General features: G+C 43.4%; 1 protein-coding gene across 1 annotated transcript in view; it reads right to left on the bottom strand.

Annotated features, from left to right (window-relative positions):
* LOC126252509 (UDP-glycosyltransferase UGT5-like) overlaps positions 1-22,004 on the bottom strand; it is a 46,160-nt gene that overhangs the window by 18,825 nt on the left and 5,331 nt on the right. The window contains exons 2-4 of the mRNA XM_049953404.1: positions 10,883-11,086; positions 2,799-2,980; positions 2,238-2,697 (exon numbers count right to left, since the gene is read on the bottom strand). Of these exons, the coding sequence (XP_049809361.1) occupies positions 2,238-2,697; positions 2,799-2,980; positions 10,883-11,065 (825 nt within the window). The 5' untranslated portion in view covers positions 11,066-11,086. The remainder of the gene's footprint in view (positions 1-2,237; positions 2,698-2,798; positions 2,981-10,882; positions 11,087-22,004) is intronic.

Below are 22,004 nucleotides of genomic sequence, written 5' to 3' on the forward strand. Positions count from 1 at the left end.
TAATTTGCTGGGAAGTGGCGGTGCGGTCCCCTACGGCACTGCGTAGGATCCTACGGTCTTGGCGTGCATCCGTGCGTCGCTGCGGTCCGGTCCCAGGTCGACGGGCACGTGCACCTTCCGCCGACCACTGGCGACAACATCGATGTACTGTGGAGACCTCACGCCCCACGTGTTGAGCAATTCGGCGGTACGTCCACCCGGCCTCCCGCATGCCCACTATACGCCCTCGCTCAAAGTCCGTCAACTGCACATACGGTTCACGTCCACGCTGTCGCGGCATGCTACCAGTGTTAAAGACTGCTATGGAGCTCCGTATGCCACGGCAAACTGGCTGACACTGACGGCGGCGGTGCACAAATGCTGCGCAGCTAGCGCCATTCGACGGCCAACACCGCGGTTCCTGGTGTGTCCGCTGTGCCGTGCGTGTGATCATTGCTTGTACAGCCCTCTCGCAGTGTCCGGAGCAAGTATGGTGGGTCTGACACACCGGTGTCAATGTGTTCTTTTTTCCATTTCCAGGAGTGTAATTATCATCTGATTTTAGGAAAACCATTTGGAGAAACAAAAATGATCTTTTCACATCTTACAGTATATCCTATATGGATAAAGAACTTGATTCTTCGTCTTAGTTACTGTGCTCCCTTCAAGGAAGTAAGGCATTGCACGATTTTTTAAGATTTTTGCAGAGGTGACTTTGCGTGTGGTTCGTTTTACGTCATTGACTTCAGTGAATATCGAAATCGTATTTAAATCTGAGAACAGAACGATATGTGCCAATGTTCTCAAGATATTGGTTATTATATCTTCAGAACAGTTAGCATGATTTGTCGGCAACATACTTCAGTGGACATGCTGAGCACTGTGAAATACATATCATTTGATTTTAAGAAAACTGTTTGGCGAAAAAATTTCATTCTTTCGCATTTATGCAAATGATAGCATGCGAAGAGGTGCTTATATTGCCGTAATACTTGAAACATTTTTATCTATCAAGACATAGATGTAATTATGATTTTTTCGATGGAAAGATATAGTTCTGTAACAGATTTTAATATCTAGTCAAAATAGTATATTGTGGACTTGGAGGAATTAATATTTACGATATTCTAAGTGGAATATTCAGCTTTAACCGATATCTGCTTGTTGTTATGTCACAAGATGTAACCACTAAGTAACTAAATGTTTTAATTATTACAGTTTCCACCGAGATCTTTCCTTTATTCATAACCTTTAGAATGCATTATTGCTGCATGTAATGATATCAACTTGCCAGCTAGTCTCCCTAGTGACACTATGGCACTGGTTTTTATTTGGAGGTGTGTGATAGTCTGCTTCAATTTCTTTTACCCTGTGATGCCAGGTACCAGATGTAATTACCTGTCACCGTCTTCATGATTTATTTCTCTGTAGAACCGCAACGGGGTTCCATTTTCTCAGTCAAAAAAGAAGATGAAAGGAGCAACACAAATAAGAGAAGAGCAGCCGACGCACACAGGGCGAACGATGGGAGGCTGCTGAGTGGCCAATGCGGATGTGCGGCTACCTGGCCGCTAAGTGCTTCGCTCGTTAACGTGCCCAGAGCACACAAAGACCCAAGCCGTTGACAGATTTAACATGTCGGGAGCACAAAGAAGGCGACAAGAGGTTGCGCATATACACGTCTAGAGCACCTGATAGAAGGATCAAAGACGCGCGTAAACGCCTCCAGAGCACCCAGGGACAGAAGCAGCAGCGCATATAAACATGTTCAGAGAGCAGTCAAAGGCATAAGAGACACCAGCCATCACCAGGATTTCTCGCTGATGGAAGAAAGATACAGAAGGAAGTGGACTGATGAGACATCGAGTGATGCTTGCTGAATCATGAAAAGGGTGTCAGACCAAAAAGGAATGCTGTTAAGGAATTGGATGTTTCTTTACCTATTATCATGTTTTCTTGTAAGATGCATACCTTAAATATCATCTAAGATGAGAGGTAGTTAATGACTTTATACTTAATTTCAGAGATCTGTGAATCGAAAAATCGCAAAGAAACCTCATTTCACTCATCATAACAATCAATTTTTTTAAATTCGTAGAGAGTGTTTAATCTGTAATCATCCTGAACAGACTTCGTCGGTGTAAGTTGAACAAATAAGCGCTGGAATGTTGCTCTGTGGTGAAATCTTGCACCTTAATATTATAAAACGTAAAATAACTTCCTTTAATGGTTTAAAGGACATGGGATGGACTACTTACCAGAGGAAGTGGCTTCCGCTGTTTCTCTAGATGCAGCCCTGTCAGCTCAATGATATTAGGCAGCAACGGTCGAGGATAGTTCATACTGAAATGATTATTTACGAGGAGGAGGCTGAAATTCCTTTCAGTTTCGTACACTGGTGGATGACCAGGACCAAAATATTTCGTTTGAATCTTCTCTTGCATTGGAACCACTCTGGAGTTCCATATGTATTGAAAGCGTGCTGTTACGTAGGTGCTATACAGTCTTTCCCAGAAGGACATGTGGTCGGTGTAGCCCACCATGAAATCAGGGGAATAGGCAGGGTTGTTGGGATTCCCAAAAGAGGAGAGTACAGGAGCGGGCGCGCCCACAGATACAAAGCCTATCATTGGCGGGGATCCCGTCCGGTGAATCAGACCATAGTAACATTGGAACATTAAGCTCTCCAGGATAACAACGTCGAAAGACGGCTGGGACCTGCAAAACAAAATTAAGATGTGGACAGTCTTTCGAAATCTACTTCTATAGTGGTATTATAAAATGGCATACATTAAATGCCGTGGGAATCTCATACTTACCGAATGAAATGCTGCACCTGCGGGAACTCCAGTTGAATTTCACACATTTTTCCCGTCATAGAAGCCCATAGGTCTATCACTTCGATTGGACTTACGTCTGACATTGACATAAAGTCAATTTCTGACCTCACGTAGTCGTATGACTTTGACAAGTCTACTTCTGTATAATTCTGGATACTTTCCTACGGACAAAAGACAGAAAAAAGAAGACAAATCAGAAAGACATAATCTGGGAATGTGTCTCATTGTATTATACTTATATTTGGTTTAAAATACATGTAGGAAGTATATACGTAACATTACAAATACAACATTTCAAAATCACTGAGTGTGACGTGATCTTTGGTCTAGAAATTGATTTGGTACAACTATTTCCTCAACTCTAACCTGAGGAAGTCTCTTAAACTATTGCAGTCTACATCCTTTTGAACCTATTTACAGTATCCATGGTTTGGTCTCCTGCTTCAGTTTTTACCGCAACATTTCTCTCCACTACAAAATTACCAATTTCTTGACATCGCATGCTGTTTCCTGTGTTGTACCGTCAAGTTCTTTTCTCCTCGACTATATTCAGTAGCTCTTACTTAGTTATCCGATCTACGCATCTAATCTTCAGCATTCTATCAGAATGCTTATTTTCCACTTTTCATTACGCAATAGGCTACAGTCCAAGCAATTACTACCAGAACATTCACTTAAATTTACATTCGATGTTAACATTTATCTTCATTACAAATTTTTTTTTCGCTAGTTGAAGTATGACTTTGACATCCTCGTTATTGCTTCCTCAGTCAGTTATTTTTCTCCTCCGTGGCAAAACTGGACTATTACATTCAGTGTTTCATTATCTTTCCTTACTCCCTCACCATCATCTGATTTAATTAGAGTGCATTTGACGATCCTTATTTTTCTTTCATTGCTGTGTGCGTTATAATCTGTTCTCAAGACAATACCCATGCCATTAAACTGACCTTCCAAGTCCTTCGCTGTCTCTGATGGAATTAGAGCGTCATCAACGAAACTAAAAGTTCTTATTCCCTGTCACTAAACCTTAATCCCTTTTAGAAATTTCTTCTTGGTTTCGTTATCAGCCTGATGAATGTACAGATTGAATAACATCAGGAATAGGTTACAACCCTGTCTCACCTCTTTTCCCGACCACTGCTTTCCTTCCATAACTTTAAACACTACAAGCTGATTCCTGTAGCAAGTAGTAGATAATGTTTCGCTCCCCATAGTTTATCCATGCTACCTTCAGAATATCTTAGAGTGTACAGCGATTAACTTTAACAAAAGCTTCCTAAGTACCTACAAGCGCTAAAATTTAGGTACTCTATCTGCGTCTGCTCTGGTCTGGAATCTCATTGAAAGGAGTAGAATTGTCTTCAGTGACGAGTCCCGCTTCGAACTGAGCCCCGTTTACCGGCGATGGCGTGTCTGGAGATGCGCCAGACCGCGGTCTGACACCAGCCTGTCTCTCATCTTCCATACGCCGCGACAACCAAGAGTGATGGGCTGGGTTGTCATTTTCTTTCCTACATCTACATCTACGTGGATACTCTGCAAATCACATTTAAGTGCCTGGCAGAGGGTTCCAGCAGAACCCCTTTGGTTGTCATCCCCGGCACCTCTACACCACAGTGGTACGTCGAGGATATGCTACTCCTGATTTTGTTGCTCCTTACGGGAAGCCATCCTGGGCTAACATTTCAGTAGATAAAGCCGCACACTGCGATGGTTTCCACTGCTTGTCTTCGCACTTAGCAAACTTTGTCTTGGCCAGCAAGATCATGGGATCTCTCACCAATTGAAACGTTTGAAGCATTATGGCCATGGTCCTCCAAACATATCGGGAGTTTGGCGATCCAGCGCGCCAATTGGACAAATTTGGCACGGTATCCCTAAGGAGGACATCCGACAACTCCAAGCCGAAAAACTGGTTGCTTGATGGCCAGAGGTGGTCCAATGCATTATTGACTTACATTGTGAAGCTATTTCTCTTGAACAAATCATCCAATTGTTCTGAAATTGTAATCATTTGTTTGTCTGTACATGTACATCACTTCAACCGATTCCTGTCCCATTCGGTCAGCTACCTGTTTACCTATAGAATACAAGATTGATAATGGTAGAAAAGGTGTAGTCTTTTCTCTTTTTCCTCTCTTCTTCACACAAATATCATTCAGCCAAGTACAGTCATTATAACAAAGGATTGTTACTGTTAGTACTGAGAGCCTAGACCGTGAGTCAAAATTAGAAATGTTTCTAATTTAAATGTTCATTTAACTATTCTCAGGTAAAGAAAGCTAAATAAGTATAAAATTAAATGTATGTTTATGTATGTTAGTTACCTAAATGTTTTCACGGCAGGCTGGATCGTTTGTAGCCCCTTAAGTGGTTCTGTTCTTCAGTCTATCCTGTGCAAGCTTCCTTATCTCCAAATAACTACTGCAACCGACATATATTTGAATCCGTTTATTGTACTCGAATCCTGGTCTCCCTCTACAATTTTTACCACCAACACCACCAACACCGATACTAAACTGACTACACCTAGATGTTTCTGAATGTGTGGTATCAAGCGATTCCTTCTTTTATTAAAGCTATGCTATAAATTTCTTTCCATCCCAGTTATATCCAGTACCTCCTCATTAGTTACCATCTAATCGTCAGCATTCTTCTGTAGCACCAATTTCAAAAGCTTCTATTCTCTGCTTGTTGAAACTTCTTATCGTCCATCTTTCACTTCCGTAGGAGACTACACTTCAGACAAATCCTTTCAGAAAAGACTTCCTCACACTTCAATAGACGTCAACGAATCTCTCTTCTTCAGAAACACATTTCTTGCCATTTCCAGTCTACATTTTATGTCCTCTCTACTTTGGCCATCATCAGTTACTTTACTGCTCATATAGCAAAAATCATCTACTACCTTTATTGACTCATTTCCGAACATAATTTCCTCAACGTCGCCTGATTTAGTTAGACTACATTCGATTACCTTGCTTTTGCTTTTGCTAATGTTCATTTTATATCCTCCTTTCAAGACACTGTCCAAAGTGTTCAACTGTACTTGCCATCTCTGACAGGATTACTCACCAACAAACCTCAAAATATTTATTTCTTCTCCCTGAACTTTAATTTCCTTCTCAATATTTTAGTAACTCAGGAGGTAGCAGCATTTTCCTTAAACGGCAAGTTTTCTTTCAGGTGGTTTTAATGCACACTGCCGGAAAAAATTAGTATACCTTGAAAAACGACGTCGTTTTTGATCCGACGATGGTATATGCCACCTGGGAGATGGTAGATGTAGTAATAATGGTTTCAACGTCGTCCGCCAACATATACTGTAGTGGCATAGCTACCAGAACTCCATTAGTGTCTAGCCTTTAATAGGGATTGCTCACGGCCACAAGGCTTAGTGTGGTGCAATTGTGAAACAAGCAGGCAACCATGTTGCAGAGTCGCATTCGTGCTTCCTGCAGGCAACTGAGTGAGTTTGGAAGTGGTCAAATTGTGGCCCTCTGCGTGGCGGGATGGGCCTTTCGGAGAATTACCACACAAGCTGCGTGCAGCAATGTTGGCATCAGTGGTCACGTGAGCATTGCCACATCCGTAGACGAGTTCTGGACGTCCACGCAGCACAGAAGCGAGCCAGGATCGTCGTATTGTAAGGGCAGCAGTGGCAGCTCGTACAGGTAACACAGCACAGGTAACAGGGCTTGTCAGTCTAAAAGTGTCAGCACTAACTGTTGCGAACCGGTTATTAGCAATGGGCACGCACACCTCTGGCCCGTCTTCCACTCACTCCACAGCATCGACGTGCAGGGCTCGATTGGTACCGTCGGGGGGTCACATGGAGGATGGAATGGCGCACCGTGGTCCTCAGCGATGAAAGCAGTTTGTGCCTGCACGCAACTGATGATCATTTGCGCGTACGACGTAGATTTGGTGAACACTGTCTCGTAGAGTGCATTCGTCCGAGACACACTGTCCCCATTCCGAGGCCTTATGGCCTGGCGTGCGATAACCTACGACTCTCGTTCACTGTGTTTCTGGAAGAGACGCTAACCAGTGCTCGGTACGTTCCATTCTTGCAACAGGAACGTGATATGTGGTTCCAACAGGATAAAGCTTACCCTCAAACTGTTCGTGTAACCCAACGTGCCCTTCAAGACGTGCAGAACTTCCCTGGCCAGTACAGCCTCGGATCTTCTGCAATCGAGCACGCATGGGGTATGATAGGACGAGAAGTGACTCTTGCGGCTCGTCCACCAACAACTCTTACAGAACTATTTGAACAGGTCGGCCAGGAGTGGCACAACGTATCCCAGAACAGCATTCTCCATCTGTACAATCGACTGGATGCCAAAGTCAGCGCCTGCATTACCGCCCGTGGAAGTTACACAACATACTAATATTGGTGTTTCAGTATGGGTCGATAAACCTCAGAAGCTTGTAAATGTAGTCATATCACGTACTCCATATGCACTATTGCGACAATGAATCTTGAGTGAATTGGAAACCTCTAAAAGGGTGTACCAATTTTTTTCCCCTGGCCGTGTATAATGTTAAGTGAAGTTCGCTTCCATATGTGAGGGCCTGATTTCGATCCCAGCAAATATCGGCTGTTTGTCCTCGGTGGGAAGACAGTAAGTGGGACCATATCAGAGTCGGGAAGCCAGCTGTGGAACTTCTTTAAAGAAAAGTAACGGACTCATTTTGAAAAGGCAGTGTTGACATATTGATAAATTTGACGATATTACTCATTCAGGAGAAACCGCAACATTCATTCTGTAGCACTAAATGGAAGAACGATTTGCAATTGGTAACTTCGGTAAGGATTCTACAGAGAGATGTACACTATTCAGCAGTTTCCATTTTCAGTAGGTTTCCTGTGAATCTGAAAAACTTAAGTGACCCCAAGTCCAAATCTAAGTTGAAAGGCTTCCTCGTGTCCTACTACTCCTGTTGTGTACTGGAGTTGAGAACTTTTATATGTAATATGTTTCTTACTCGGGGTTTATAAATTGTTCAGTTTCTTTTGTCTATAACTTTGCTAATCACCATTCTGTAAACTACGACTGAGAGGTTCGGACCAACTTTCCTGGATCCGAAGGGACATGGAAAATAAAAAAATAAAAATAAAATGAGACTAACAGCTAAGGCAGTGATGTTCTACGAGAAGTCTCCACAGTCTTCCAATAAGGCCCTACGAGGAAGATGAAGTAGCAGTCAGTGGGCATAGTTGCATATCAAGTCGGTGAGGACTAAAATTCGTGTTTTTCAGTTTTTTACATAATTTGAAAGGTGGCTACACTGAGCCACAGCGCCAGAGATCGCGCTAGAGAGTATTGTTCCGCCGCCTCCACTGGGAGTGATTATTGAGATGTCGTAGTGGGCAGTGCTTGTCGAGGACTCGTAGTAGTCAGTTCCTGTCGAGAGTTCGTGTTGAGATGTGCTAGAGGGCAGTGCTTGTCGAGATGTTGTAATAAGGAGTGCTTGTTCCATGTTTTATGCAGTTGTTTGATGGGAAAGACAGCAGATGGTTCGAATGGAAATACTGTAATGATCAGAGTGCTTTTCGTCAATATATATGAAGGTAAAATAGTGCGAGTTTTTTTCATTATTTCCATGTTTTAAATAATGCGTCATTACAGGTTCAGTCAACAAAGCATCTGGCTTGTGTTCTTGGATTAGAGTGTAATTCTGGTTTTCTTGAGTAATTATGGTACTTCTATTTCCTTTAATTAATTCAGTATAAATGATATTTAAAATTTCTTGTGTTATTGAAGAAGAACCGTGCCAGATGCGTACGTTGAGTCATACTTCCACACACAGAACAGTTACACTTGTGCTTTGGTTTCGTAGGTTTTATAGTTGCTGGGGACTTAATTAATTAATTGTGTTAATGAAAATTTCCATTTCATTCTTTGTTATTGTTCTATGCAGTCAGATTGTGTAATAATACTAGCCAGGGCCAACCGTTACGAGACTTCATAACCGAACAGACAGCTACTAAATAAAAAAAAAAAATTATTTGCATTTTATTTTAATTAAGCCCCCATGCACGTGGCGACCCTGCCAGGATACGAACCTGGAATCTGAAAGGTGGCTACACTGAGCCACAGCGCCAGAGATTGCGCTAGAGAGTATTGTTCCGCCGCCTCCACTGGGAGTGATTATTGAGATGTCGTAGTGGGCAGTGCTTGTCGAGGACTCGTAGTAGTCAGTTCCTGTCGAGAGTTCGTGTTGAGATGTGCTAGAGGGCAGTGCTTGTCGAGATCTTGTAATAAGGAGTGCTTGTTCCATGTTTTAGGCAGTTGTTTGATGGGAAAGACAGCAGATGGTTCGAATGGAAATACTGTAATGATCAGAGTGCTTTTCGTCAATATATATGAAGGTAAAATATTGCGAGTTTTTTTTCATTATTTCCATGTTTTAAATAATGCGTCATTACAGGTTCAGTCAACAAAGCATCTGGTTCAAATGGCTCTGAGCACTATGGGACTCAACTGCTGAGGTCATTAGTCCCCTAGAACTTAGAACTAGTTAAACCTAACTAACCTAAGGACATCACAAACATCCATGCCCGAGGCAGGATTCGAACCTGCGACCGTAGCGGTCTTGCGGTTCCAGACTGCAGCGCCTTTAACCGCACGGCCACTTCGGCCGGCCAAAGCATCTGGCTTGTGTTCTTGGATTAGAGTGTAATTCTGGTTTTCTTGAGTAATTATGGTATTTCTATTTCCTTTAATTAATTCGGTATAAATGATATTTAAAATTTCTTGTGTTATTGAAGAAGAACCGTGCCAGATGCGTACGTTGAGTCATACTTCCACACAGAACAGTTACACTTGTGCTTTGGTTTCGTAGGTTTTATAGTTGCTGGGGACTTAATTAATTAATTGTGTTAATGAAAATTTCCATTTCATTCTTTGTTGTTGTTCTATGCAGTCAGATTGCGTAATAATACTAGTCAGGGCCAACCGTTACGAGACTTCGTAACCGAACAGACAGCTACTAAATAAAAAAAAAATAAAAATTATTTGCATTTTATTTTAATTAAGCCCCCATGCACGTGGCGCGTGCATGGGGGCTTAATTAAAATAAAATGCAAATAATTTTTATTTATTTATTTTTTTTGATTTAGTAGCTGTCTGTTCGGTTACGAAGTCTCGTAACGGTTGGCCCTGACTAGTATTATTACGCAATCTGACTGCATAGAACAACAACAAAGAATGAAATGGAAATTTTCATTAACACAATTAATTAATTAAGTCCCCAGCAACTATAAAACCTACGAAACCAAAGCATAAGTGTAACTGTTCTGTGTGGAAGTATGACTCAACGTACGCATCTGGCACGGTTCTTCTTCAATAACACAAGAAATTTTAAATATCATTTATACTGAATTAATTAAAGGAAATAGAAATACCATAATTACTCAAGAAAACCAGAATTACACTCTAATCCAAGAACACAAGCCAGATGCTTTGTTGACTGAACCTGTAATGACGCATTAGTTAAAACATGGAAATAATGAAAAAAAACTCGCAATATTTTACCTTCATATATATTGACGAAAAGCACTCTGATCATTACAGTATTTCCATTCGAACCATCTGCTGTCTTTCCCATCAAACAACTGCATAAAACATGGAACAAGCACTCCTTATTACAACATCTCGACAAGCACTGCCCTCTAGCACATCTCAACACGAACTCTCGACAGGAACTGACTACTACGAGTCCTCGACAAGCACTGCCCACTACGACATCTCAATAATCACTCCCAGTGGAGGCGGCGGAACAATACTCTCTAGCGCGATCTCTGGCGCTGTGGCTCAGTGTAGCCACCTTTCAAATTCATTGGTAATAGCATTTACACTGAGGAAGCTACCTGCACTAAAGTCAATTTGGAAAAGTCTTGTTAATAACATAAATTTTGATGAACATATTATGGCATTAATTGAGGTAACTAGCAAAATGTCATAATTCCATGCCAAAAACAAGAAGCTACTCTAAATCTTATGGTTTTCTTAAGCTACGCTTTTCTTCCGATTAGTCAACCAGGTACTTACCCTTAGGGGATCAGTAGTCATTAGTGTGACCTGGTGGCCTCTCTTGACGAGCTCGAGAGCTATCAGTCGGAAAGGGAGCTGGTGGCTGATGGAGGGCATGGGGATGATGCCCAGAATCCTGGCCGAGTTTGCCATTCGGGCTGCCATAGTCAACAGCAAGAACAGAGTTGCGAAGTTCGTCATTGTCGGTATGTCCACTTATACCTGCAAACACCAGCACAGTTCCAGTGTAATGCTACATAGATGCATACGACAACAAAATACTGTATTAATGATCACAGGAGAGGTAAAGTGTGATGATATCGACAGAAGGCGTATTGTAATTTAGCTTAAGTATATGCACCTTCAGAAAACTGTAAAATTATTTACATTATTTGACACATAGGTTCAGAGAAGGGCCAGCCGGGGTGGCCGAGCGGTTCTAGGTGCTACAGTCTGGAACCGCGCGACCGCTACGGTCGCAGGTGCGAATCCTGCCTCGGGCATGGATGTGTGTGATGTCCTTAGTTTAGTTAGGTTTAAGTAGTTCTAAGTTCTAGGGGACTCATGACCTCAGAAGTTAAATCCCATAGTGCTCAGAGCCATTTGAAGCATTTTTTTGTTCAGAGAAGCACGCGAGCACTCAGATGTGAAATGAATCCGCTACCAAGCTCGCAAGCGATGTAGTGATACTCAATGTAGTGATGCTCTTGTAGGACGTGATGGGTGGGATCAGGCTTAGTGACACAGTGGTCAAGGATTGAGATCATCTCGACTGCCAGAAATCCAGTGCGTTTAGAATAGGTAGTCATTCACTTACGGTGCAATCTAAGAAAGTATGACATTGTCAGTACTCATACGGACAGTGATTTTGAACAATGGTTGATTGACAATTCACACAGGACAACAGATGTTGAAAAAACTGGTGTTAGCACAATTAAAATAAAAACTGAATGCAAAGTCCGATAGTTTGATGTATGTGTATTTATTTAAGTCGCTTAAAGACCCATACAACCGGTTTCGCAACTTCTAAGTTGCATCTTCTGGTGTATATCTGTACAAAATTTTTTTTAAATTTGTGCCTTGATGATGGGGAATTGAAGTTATCTTAGATATCTTTAAGTACTGAATGAACATACTTAACCATGGAAAACTAGATGCGTAACATTTTTTTCCTTGGTTAAGTCGGTGCATTCAGTACTATATCTCAGATACCTTAAATTATCAAAGCATTAATCTAAAAAACTTCCTGTGGACATATGCACCAGAAGAGTTGCGGAACAGATTGTATGGGTCTCTAAGCGACTTAAATAAATTCACATAGAGCGCCTTTTCATTGTTTTATATTCTAACAGTTTTAACTCCCATTTTTTTAAACATTTGTTGTACGGCGTGAACTGTCAGTCAGTCATGCATAACTGTTATAACTATGGCTGCCCCAGTTAAAAATAAAATATATCTGTTTGAGCAGTGGATCCAAACCACAGAGAAGATTGCCGTAGCTATGAGGAGCAAAGGGAAGGTATCGAATACAAGTTCACAAATACACGCGTCCCAAGGTAGAGACGATGTTACAATGTGCAGTACACTTCTGTGGGCAACACGGCGCATGTTAGCCTAGAGCAGGACGAATGGTTAAAAGCCAACATTAATGTGTGATTTCAGTGCCTGCACGTCTCGGACGGCCTCTGCGTGTACGTCACATCTCACGTGCTTCACAAGTAGAAGCTCAGAGCCCTGGAGACATTCCGTAGAAGAGGCAGTATTGACCAATATATTGCCGCTGGAAACGTGTTGCGCGCCATCCTAATGCAGAAGTGGGTTGGAACACTACAAGGTTGGCCGTACTGTCGAAGTTATAGGAACACAGGCAGTTTTCTCGTAATTATGTGTGGTGTGTAAGGCGCAGTTGAGGGACGACCGGTTCTGCTGCGTAGTCGTCATCTATCTCCGCCAGTCGTGTTAAGCTGGTATAGCGATTTGGCTGACATATCACTGGGAGTTTTCCAACACGTCTTCTAAGGCTAAGTTCGCCTCACGCCTTGGCAGACGTGAAACAGCAGTACTATGCTAGCGACAACAGTTCGGTTTCCTTGTTTACTTCATGTGTGCGGAAGACGTAAAATCTAAACTCCTCTCTGCAAAATTAATGGCTAATCGTCTCCATGGGCCGGCCGGAGTGGCCGAGCGGTTCTAGGCGCTTCAGTCTGGAACCGCACGACTGCTACGGCCGCAGGTTCGAATTCTGCCTCGGGAATGGATGTGTGTGATGTCTTTAGGTTAGTTAGGTTTAAGTAGTTCTACGTTCTAGGGGACTGATGACCACAGAAGTTAAGTCTCATAGTGCTCAGAGCCATTTGAACCAAATACATCAAAAACTACAGTAGACTAAAAGCAGAAAGTTGCTCTGCTTAAGGGGCAAACGCTTTAGTTCAGTTTTTCAGAGTAATAACATACAGGCTTATGTTCGGTCTTTCATGACGGCGTGACGAGGTATCACCCAAGATGGGGACTTAACTGTGTCTGTAGAAGAAAGTTTGGACATAACCAGTGCAGCGTACCTGTAGTAAAAGTGAAACGCTGCACCAGACCCATTACAGTAGGACATCAAAAAGCCTATCCCAGTACGTTTGCTAACAGAGAAGTCGTCCCACCCCCCCACCCCCCCCCTCCAAAAAAGGAAAAAGAAAGAAAAAATCAGGCTACGTTTCTATTCATGGAGTAAGGCGCCAGGTGAAGCCATTCATACCATCCGTCTTACCAAGCCTAAACTATTTGAGACTTAAACATGGAAGTAATCAGTATCGTAATTGTGGAGGGTTTGATAAGGGTACTGAATATGACTGTGATAAATACACTCCTACACGCTATACTCGTATGTAAGCAACCTATCAGGAACCGAGCGAGGTGGCGCAGTGGTTAGCACACTGGACTCGCATTCGGGAGGACGACGGTTCAATCCCGTCTCCAACCATCCTGATTTAGGTTTTCCGTGATTTCCCTAAATCGTTTCAGGCAAATTCCGGGATGGTTCCTTTGAAAGGGCACGGCCGATTTCCTTCCCCATCCTTCCCTCACCCGAGCTCGCGCTCCGTCTCTAATGACCTCGTTGTCGACGGGACGTTAAACACTAACCACCACACCACCACCTATCAGGACTTTCTGTTAAACATCGGAGGATGGTTCGAAGATGGATGAAGATACACGACACAGTTCGGCTGCACTACTCCCTTGCTTTGGACTATTATTTAGTGTTGGTCTCCCGTTGTTGAGTATCATCGAGTTACTTTCATCAGTGATCTCTGCGATTAATATGCCAAATCTGTCTTCTCGACGTTAGTCCGAAGAAAGATGATGTGCATTGAAGTCCTGCGTTATTAATTTTGAGTTAGTACTGGAACTTACGAGAGTACCCAGATGGACTTTAGTTATATCATTATGTGGTGCCCTGAATACAGAAATTATGTCAAAGTTTCCAGTATATGAGAGAATGGAGACACCTGCGTATTGAAATTCTGCATGCCTGATTTAAAATTTTTATTTAGGATCTCATGTTTAATTAGATGCGCTTTTCCTCCATACCAGTCTTCGCTGTCACCGCGCACAATGTTCGAGCTGGATATGGCGATGTAAGTCAGTAGAGCTAAGCGCGTCTCACTGCGTATATTGCTATATGCTGCACGTTCATAAATGAAAGTAATCTGTTTTTATTACTGCCTATAGAACGTACTTTCCATAGCATTATATTGTACGGTAAAACAGCCATTTACCATTGATTTGTCAATTGCCGTTAACGTCGGAGCGAGGATCTTATACACGAGATCTTTCAAGTTGTGCTGCTAGACGTTTGCATACACTCACGAAACATGTCGACTGTAGAAATGTATCCTTCCTGCTGTTAGTGCAGCTGAGACTTGGCAACGTGATGGGAGACGTTGGCAATTCTGTTGTCGACCGCCGATTTCCTGGTATGGCTCTCAATTGTGTCTAAATCCATCTGAGTTCCCTTAAACAACGATAATACTCAGAATAATTCACATGTAGGTTGTAAGTCAAGTACTGAGTTAGTTTTCAGAATCTAAAATGGTCGTTTAGTGTTTAAGCTACAACTGCTCTTATTTTCACGTCACAAGCCTTCAGCCTTAATCAACATTTCAGCAATGAGAAAGTCTGTTACGATTGCAGCATCGCGCTCGCCGTGTGCTCCAGCTCTCGTCTCCCAGTGCGAAGAATGTGGTGAAAGTTAGGCCAAATTTCACTGGATAACAACAAATTTTCGTCTAGTTTTTCTTTTTTATCTTTCTTTGAGCGAGCTGTAACTGCCAAGAACGAAATTGTAGGAAAGCCTCGAACGCGTTTCCACTCATGGTCAGTAGGCCGAACAGGCAGCTGGTGACAATTACCATCTCTACCAGACTGTGGAAAAACTCATTTATTGTTAGTGAAATTTGGAAATTTGTGGTAAGGACTATGGGACCAAACTGCTGAGGTCATCGATCCCTAGGCTTACGCAATACTTATTCTAACTTAAACTAACTTACGCTGAGGACAACACACACACCCATGTCCGAGGGATGACTCGAACCACCGACGGGGGAGTCGCGCGAACCGTGACAAAACCCCCCAGACCCCACGGCTACACCGCACGGCCCTTATTAGTGAATTATTATTGTTATTACAGAAGGCAGAGGCATCCCACTATGGTGGACTTACAACAGAAGTTGAAGCTAATGAGTTTATATGTTTTCGTCAGTTTTTGTATTGTTAGCCACTGGAATTGATCGTTGTTACTTATATCTAACAAACTGTCATCTTTAGTGTGTTACTAAGGTTAAAGTAACTTCACAGGTGAATACGTCTCATACAGAAATGTTATTGTTGTTCTGGTCTTCAGTCCAGAGACTGGTTTGATGTAGCTCTCCATGCTACTGTATCCTGTGCAAGCTTCTTCATCTCCCAGTACCTACTGCAACCTACATCCTTCTGAATCTGTTTAGTGTATTCATCTCTTGATATCCCTCTACGATTTTTATCCTCCACGCTGCCCTCCAATAGTAAATTGGTGATCCCTTGATGCCTCAGAATATGTCCTACCAAGTGATACCTTCTTCTAGTCAAGTTGTAACTAACCTGTTACTACGGGTTATTACGTTATTATTGGGAATGTAAATACTTATTGCTTGTGAAGTTAACTTGAGAAGATTAGGGTCGCCACCGACTCTAACCATACAATTAATCGAAGGTTTGGTCGAGTCGGAAAATAAATTAATTTGATCACAAACCAAAGACTCACAAAAATGCATATGTTGTGAGGTCGCTCATAGCGGGTCCGATGTAATTAACAGTATTGCCCGTGCACTGTTCACGATAATCAAACATTTAAAATAAAATACAAAATGCATGAACATTGCATAAGATCAGCTCCCAGCAACACACCTGAAAATATGACTTAATCTAAAGCATTTGTTATAAAATACAAGAGGAGACAAATCACTGGACCTGTGCATAAGGAAACGCATTGGATGTGCTAACGGGAAAGCTACGAGGTGAGTGGCTTAGGTGCAAAAACGTAATCTCGGAACACAAGAGAAAATTGTAGATAAAATCATTTATTCCTAAGATAAGGGTGTGGGGCATGTACACGATTCCTGATAACACGTGGTTTGTGGAGACACAATTTCTAGGTGCCAAATTTCTAGTGCCAAATTCCAACAATATCACATCACACAATCTTGTTAACATTATCTAAAACAAACATGCGATCGGACAGTTAGTTATGCCGGTAGCCCAACAACTATAATGTTCTACCACGTGGTCGGCTCCCCACGGACGAAAGACACATAAAGCAAGGAAAATTTACGAGAAGGCAAAGCTTTAAATCTTTAGAAAGGTGAAAGCTTATGCAGGCACAGCTGAAGGCAAACAGACATTCATACAGAAGCGAGTGCTCACTTCTTATCGACACCTTTGTGTGGCGCTCTTCCGGCGGGTCCATGTCTGCTACGGAAATTTGCTAAAAGAAAAATCTGCCAAAGTTTTGCATTCCTTGCTGCGACAAGGCAAAGCAATCTTCCAGATTTGAAAAGCGAGACCAAAAGCTAACAGCTCTCCCCTCGCCAAGTAGCAACGCGCCACGCGGTCAGTCTAACTCACCCTTCTGCTACTGGAGCACAGCTGTGTACGCTTCCCGTACCGGCGGCAGACTGCCTCCCGCTTCTCCAGCCTCTTCCACGCTCCGCGTGGACCAGAAAACCCCAAGATGCCATTTCCGCCACCAACCGAACGCAGGTGGATTTCTCACAAGTAGCGTAAACCTCTTTGCCGACTTGACCACTACGAGAGTTGGCTATTCTGTACAACTGCTGCTGAATTTGTACGACTATCGCAGACTTTCTGCAGCAGACTACGCCACCGTCTAGCGACACACAACCACATTCATTCAATCACACTACTATGAGAGTAAAGAGAATAGAGAAACGAGGAAAAGAAAGAGAAATGGTAATGAAAATGGGCTACCGGACTAATGAAAGGTGGCTACAGGACCCTTTCATCACCCCAAACGTCCCGGAGAAGACTGTGCCGCGAATTTTCTCGCCATGCTAGGAGATTCGCCAACAGTCTTCGAAAGAAACATACCCTAACGAGCAACAATTGCAACAGGCAAACAGCAGCACAAAAGAATTGATTGATCTCTTAGATCCAAATGAGTTTTATCTGACCTTAGTCAATAATTGTGACCTCATGCGGTCCGCAAGGCTAACAAAACAAATTGAATTAAGTGTGATGCTGTACGCTAACATCATGTCATCTGACCTACTACGATAACAAACATGAGATATTATCTTAAAATTGCTTAAACCTATTATCAAAAGTTAACATAGAGACATAGATGAACAGGTACACAAAATATATACATATATAAACAAATACAATGATGCAAAATCATTACCAAGAGCCAAAGGAGTGTCAGCTGGTGCTGACATATATAAAAACTTCTACGTGAAAGTGCAAAACTCAATGTGCGTAACAAATACAGTGACACAAAATCATTAATGAAACCAATGAACCAATGGAATGACAGCTGGTAAATAACCAGCTATGGAAAATAAGACGTGAGTACAAAAACACATCCAGAAACCAACTCGTTGACACGCTGTCATTTTTTAGTTTTGTCACATGGTTGTTTCACTGGGTATTCTCTTTAGGTGCTGGGGTGGGCGTCTGTTCTAAAGGCGACTTGGAGGATAAGCTACTAGGGGACCACAACACTGAACTGGGGAGTTCGCAGCGGCGTTGATTGTAACGTCCGTTGTAACCCAGGTTGTTCATCCTAGACAGCACCCCGCGACGTTGCCTCGTTCCCGTTTCCACGCTCTGCGTCCATACTGTGGGATGGTTCGACGTCGCAGATTTGCAGGACATCGTCGCCTGTGGGTCCTGCCTCATCACCGAGAAGGCGGCTTGGCGGTCGTCGTCCGTGTGTTGCGGAGGAATGTGTTTTACGACACACGCCCCTGTCTCCTGTCGTGTCAATGGCGAGACACGTGCTCTTCTCCGTCGCATCGAGGTCGACGTAAACTCGTGCGGGTGTCAGGCTTGAGACCCGCTTATCACCTCTTTGCACCGTCTCAGCTGATGCGTCAGTGGTGGGACCTGTGTCCCTTCGGGCAGTGGGCTTTACCTCACCGCAGCGGCCGTAGCGGCGCTCAGGGATCGGCGGCCTCGCCTGGTGCGCGTCATACTTTCCCTTTCGCTTGTCAGATGACTAGCGCATGGAGTGGAACGCCGGCCATCAGCTGGCGCTGGGTGACACGCCCGCGGGCCCCGGTGTGAGCCTGGGCTTGGGGGAAGACCAGCATCCCCTCCCCTCTGATGGGGAGACAGCTGTGACCGCTCGCCCCACCACTGCCTCGCCGTTGATAGCAGGGTTCTGCAACGCCTGCCGGTGGACCAAGCCCTGTGCTTTCTGATGCGGAGGCTCCCTAGGCGGCCTTGCACCCACTTAAGAACTGCGCTCACAGAGATCGTTACAAAATATCATGTGTACAGATTACCACAAAATGTTCGGAGTTTCTCACTCCTGATCAATACGTGGAATAGTGCCCAAAATTAACTTGACAAAAAGGGCCTTCTTAACATTACTAATAAAAAAAACAATGAGGAAAATTAAATAACCAATATTCAAACAAACAAAAAATCCTTTTTATAAAATATAGTTCCAGCATTACATCTGCTGTCAATCATTCAGGGTAGATCTTGTACAAGGTTTGGTCAGGATTTGGATAGGATTTGGCGCCGCTGCTAGCTACAGACACAAAACTCTACCTACTCCTAACTACGCTCTCACACACAATCTACACAGCTCGTACTAGTCACCATCACCATATAGCCCGACTACCATTCCCACATATAAACAAAATATTCCTTTCAACACCAATACCCATATCGTTGTTCATTGACTGCTCCTCCAAGGTTTGCAGAACATGTTTGCTGATCTGTGAAAAATTTCCGAGACTTCTTTTCTATGGACATTGCATAATAAAAGTTATGATTAATGAGACACAGAAGGTTCATTCAAGTCACATCTGGAATGGTAAATGTTTCAACATCTATTCATCAGACTAATGCAAAAGGTCAGTGGGCATAAAAATGGAAATAAAAATCATCCTATCCTGTTAGCAAACACATAAACACTTCGTCCTATAAGTACATAAAAAATACTGTCAAAAGAAATCCATTGTCCAGGGCCATGAGTACCCAACTTACTGCTGTCATAAGATACTCATAATGATTACACAATTACTCACCACATGTCCCCAGGGGTCCTCACCTACCGTCATGTTACTTTAGCTTGGAGGTAGTCGCATTGATTCTCTATTAAATATCAAGCTGCTTGAGTTTATAAGCTGTTTCCATATACGTCTTCTGGGGTTTCACATCCTGGTGTCCTCAACCGCACCTAGTAGTATGTGACGGCAAGTTACACTTTCCAAATGTCTTATAAGATGGCAACTCTGAAAATCAAACACTATTAATCTCCCTTCTTACACAAATCCTTCACCTGCAAGTCACCAAGTCGCTTCATCAACATCGCAGTACATTTGAAAAATCTCACTGAATCATGCTCACCTAAGGGGAATAAGAACGCCACAACTGTAATTTATCATCAAGAATTACCTTACGACCATTGACTCGCCACGCCAACATACCCGATACCTTTTTAGTAATCAAAAAACGAAAGCCATCTTACTGTAACAAGAAACGCTTCATATGAGCCTCATAATCATTCACATTCAGACGTTTTGAAGCTGAACAACACTACTCCTTTCTGCTCAGAAGAAGAAATAACTACACACATATTGGGGGGACCCTTTACGGTTCATAGAAAATATACACTTTAATTTTAATCACACGAGAGTGAATCAAAACATTGGAATATATACACTGTAATTTTACGAAACAGAGGCGACTGGGTTTACCGCGGGCACACCAATACTGTGGCCCTCCCTCAACAAATCTTCCCTAATATCGTCTTCCTTTATTCAAATGCACATCAATAGCACTGGTCCTCATTAAGCTGACGCCAACCGAGTCAGTTAACAGTCATTGATCCCTTTGATTAGAGGCATTTGTCGGATTGTGCCGCGGGTTTGCGGGACGAATTTCAACACCCACTGGCGGACCACCCGTACTGTTTACGGCACCCCTGTTGTTGCTTGTTCGATAATTATTCTGGGGTCTGTCACGACTACCGTTCCTAGGTCCGCTGTAATTGCGCCTAAATCTCTGCACATTACCATATCTTCTAAATTCCCGGGGGTGTCTTTGATTTCCTCTAGACGAATGATGATCATTGGCATAGTTCGTTCTGCCCGCGTTCCATGAGGAGTCGCGACGCTGCCAACGCTCGCGCATTCTGTAACTCTCAGGCGACCCGTTACGTCTGTATTGCCACCTGTCTCTGCGGCTGCGGCTTCGCTTGCGCGGCCGCTGCTCGTAGGCGCTCTGACCGTAATTGTGCGTGGAGCCATTCGCATCGCACTCAAGCTCTAAAAGGAAATTGCGAAACCCCACTACGTCATCCTCACATCGTCCTGCAAGGATAACGTGCCGCAACTGCATTGGAAACTTTCCCAGGCAAATACGAATAATTTCCTCAGGTCCATAAGGATCGTCAAGATGTTCATTCGCCTGCAGCATGTGCTCGAACATCTGCACAGGGCTGGAGATTTTGACCTGTTTAACTCTGGTAGCATAATGAGTCCGTGTTTTACACGACTTTGCGCTGCCACTGACCAATAGATCGACAGGAACTGTTGTCGAAACTCCCCAACAGTGTAGCAATTGCGTGCAATTGACCTCATCCGCGCCGCTGGCTCACCTTCGAGGTAGCCGCTCATATACTCTATTTTGTGCGCACTGGGCCACGTAGGAGGAAGGGAGAACTCGAACTGCTGTAACCAGGCCCGCGGGTGAATCCCTGTAGCCGAGTTACGGAAGACTTCAAACTTCCTCACCGTCAGAAAATGTTTAAAGTCAAATTCGTGAGTTTCCCTTGGCGAACGTTCCTGAGGGGATCCGCGCCGTTCCCACCTGGTACGAGATCCGTGATCATGACGATGATCAAATTCGCCATCGTTCCCGGAATCATCGTCGGAATAATGGCCCTTTCGTTCATTTCTTTCAACTTCATGGGCCTTTAACCCTTTTAGGTGAAGTTCTAAACGGGCCATGCGCTCACATATTCCCTCGGTAACCCCTCTTTGTTGTATTTTTATTTCACACTGTCCACGCGGACATTACGTTATCGACCGTATTTCGTCTGCATCCGCTGATGACGAGATAATCGTTTCCCTATTATTGTCAGACTTACGCGCCACTGCGTCTGAGATCCTGGCTATTTCTTCTCGCATCTCTCGGTGGGCCGTGTCTTGTTGTGTCGTAAGCCCTTGCTCTCGCTCGAAAGCTATTATCGCCTGGCTGAGGGTTTCTACCTGCGCGCTAAGGTGGACCGGGCACTTAGCCGCAGTGTCCCCTATTCGGGACACGAGAGCCGCGTGGTCACTCTGGCATTGTTCTGCTAACGCGCGGAGATCCCTGGCGGAATTTTGTCCTACTTGGGACTCAAGAGCCGCTTGTTCAC

Source organism: Schistocerca nitens, chromosome 4, assembly GCF_023898315.1.
Source record: "Schistocerca nitens isolate TAMUIC-IGC-003100 chromosome 4, iqSchNite1.1, whole genome shotgun sequence".
NCBI classification, from domain to species: domain Eukaryota; kingdom Metazoa; phylum Arthropoda; class Insecta; order Orthoptera; family Acrididae; genus Schistocerca; species Schistocerca nitens.